Source organism: Austrofundulus limnaeus, unplaced genomic scaffold (genome assembly GCF_001266775.1).
Source record: "Austrofundulus limnaeus strain Quisiro unplaced genomic scaffold, Austrofundulus_limnaeus-1.0 Scaffold210, whole genome shotgun sequence".
Taxonomy (NCBI): Eukaryota; Metazoa; Chordata; class Actinopteri; order Cyprinodontiformes; family Rivulidae; genus Austrofundulus; species Austrofundulus limnaeus.
This window is the reverse complement of record NW_013952612.1, coordinates 835,156-836,003: the sequence shown is the minus strand read 5'-3', so window position 1 is coordinate 836,003 and position 848 is coordinate 835,156. Positions and strand designations below refer to the sequence as shown.

General features: G+C 45.2%; 1 protein-coding gene across 1 annotated transcript in view; it reads right to left on the bottom strand.

The window, feature by feature from the left end:
• vcam1b (vascular cell adhesion molecule 1b) overlaps window positions 1–848 on the bottom strand; it is a 20,100-nt gene that overhangs the window by 14,121 nt on the left and 5,131 nt on the right. Inside the window, exon 6 of the mRNA XM_014019168.1 lies at window positions 221–496. Within this exon, the coding sequence (XP_013874622.1) occupies window positions 221–496 (276 nt within the window). The remainder of the gene's footprint in view (window positions 1–220; window positions 497–848) is intronic.

The following is an 848-nucleotide window of genomic DNA, read 5'->3' as shown; positions in this document are numbered from 1 at the left end:
CAGCTACCTTGGAATTAATAAATTAAAATTTTTAATCATTTGACAGCCCTAGTTTTCACATTTTATTACAGTTTYTATTTATTTTAGTTAACTAAAATGTTTTTTCAATTTCAATTTTCATTACTTAATTAGTTTTAGTGAACTATAATAACCATGATGTGGGTCATGACCTTGTACTGTTTCCTGTTTGTCAGACTGTTTCTAACCATGAAGGACTCACAGTACACGTGGACGTGGATCTCTCTGGTCCTGACGACCGAGTCGCACTCGGCCTCGCAGCTGTACTCCCCCTGGTGCTGGAGGTCCAGGTCCTGCAGGTGGAGCTGGGACAGCCCGTCCWGCTGCCGTGTCCTCTGGAGGACGGTCCGGTTCTGGTCCTTCCTCCTCCAGCTCAGGGTGGGAGTGTGGAGGCATCCGGAGGCCCTGCAGGTCAGGATCAGGGCAGACCCCCGTTCTGCAGAGACCTGAGGACTCGCCTCCACCTGCAGAGGGTGAGCTGAGAGAGGAAACGACGAGTTGGTTCAGACTGAGAATCAAAACCATCGAGCTCTTTCAATCTGATTAGCATCCTGCTGCTACTAATGCTACTGCTAATGGTGGTACTGCTAATGATGCTCCTGCTAATAATGCTACAACTGCTAATTATGCTACTGCTGTCAATGCTACTACTGTTAGTAATGATACTACTGCTAATGATGCTACTACTGCTAATGCTACTGCTGATACTACTACTGCTATTGATGATACTGCTATCAATGCTACTACTGCCAATGATGCTTCTGCTAATAAGACTACAACTGCTAATTATGCTGCTACTAATGATGCTATTGCTAATGCTACTACTGCTA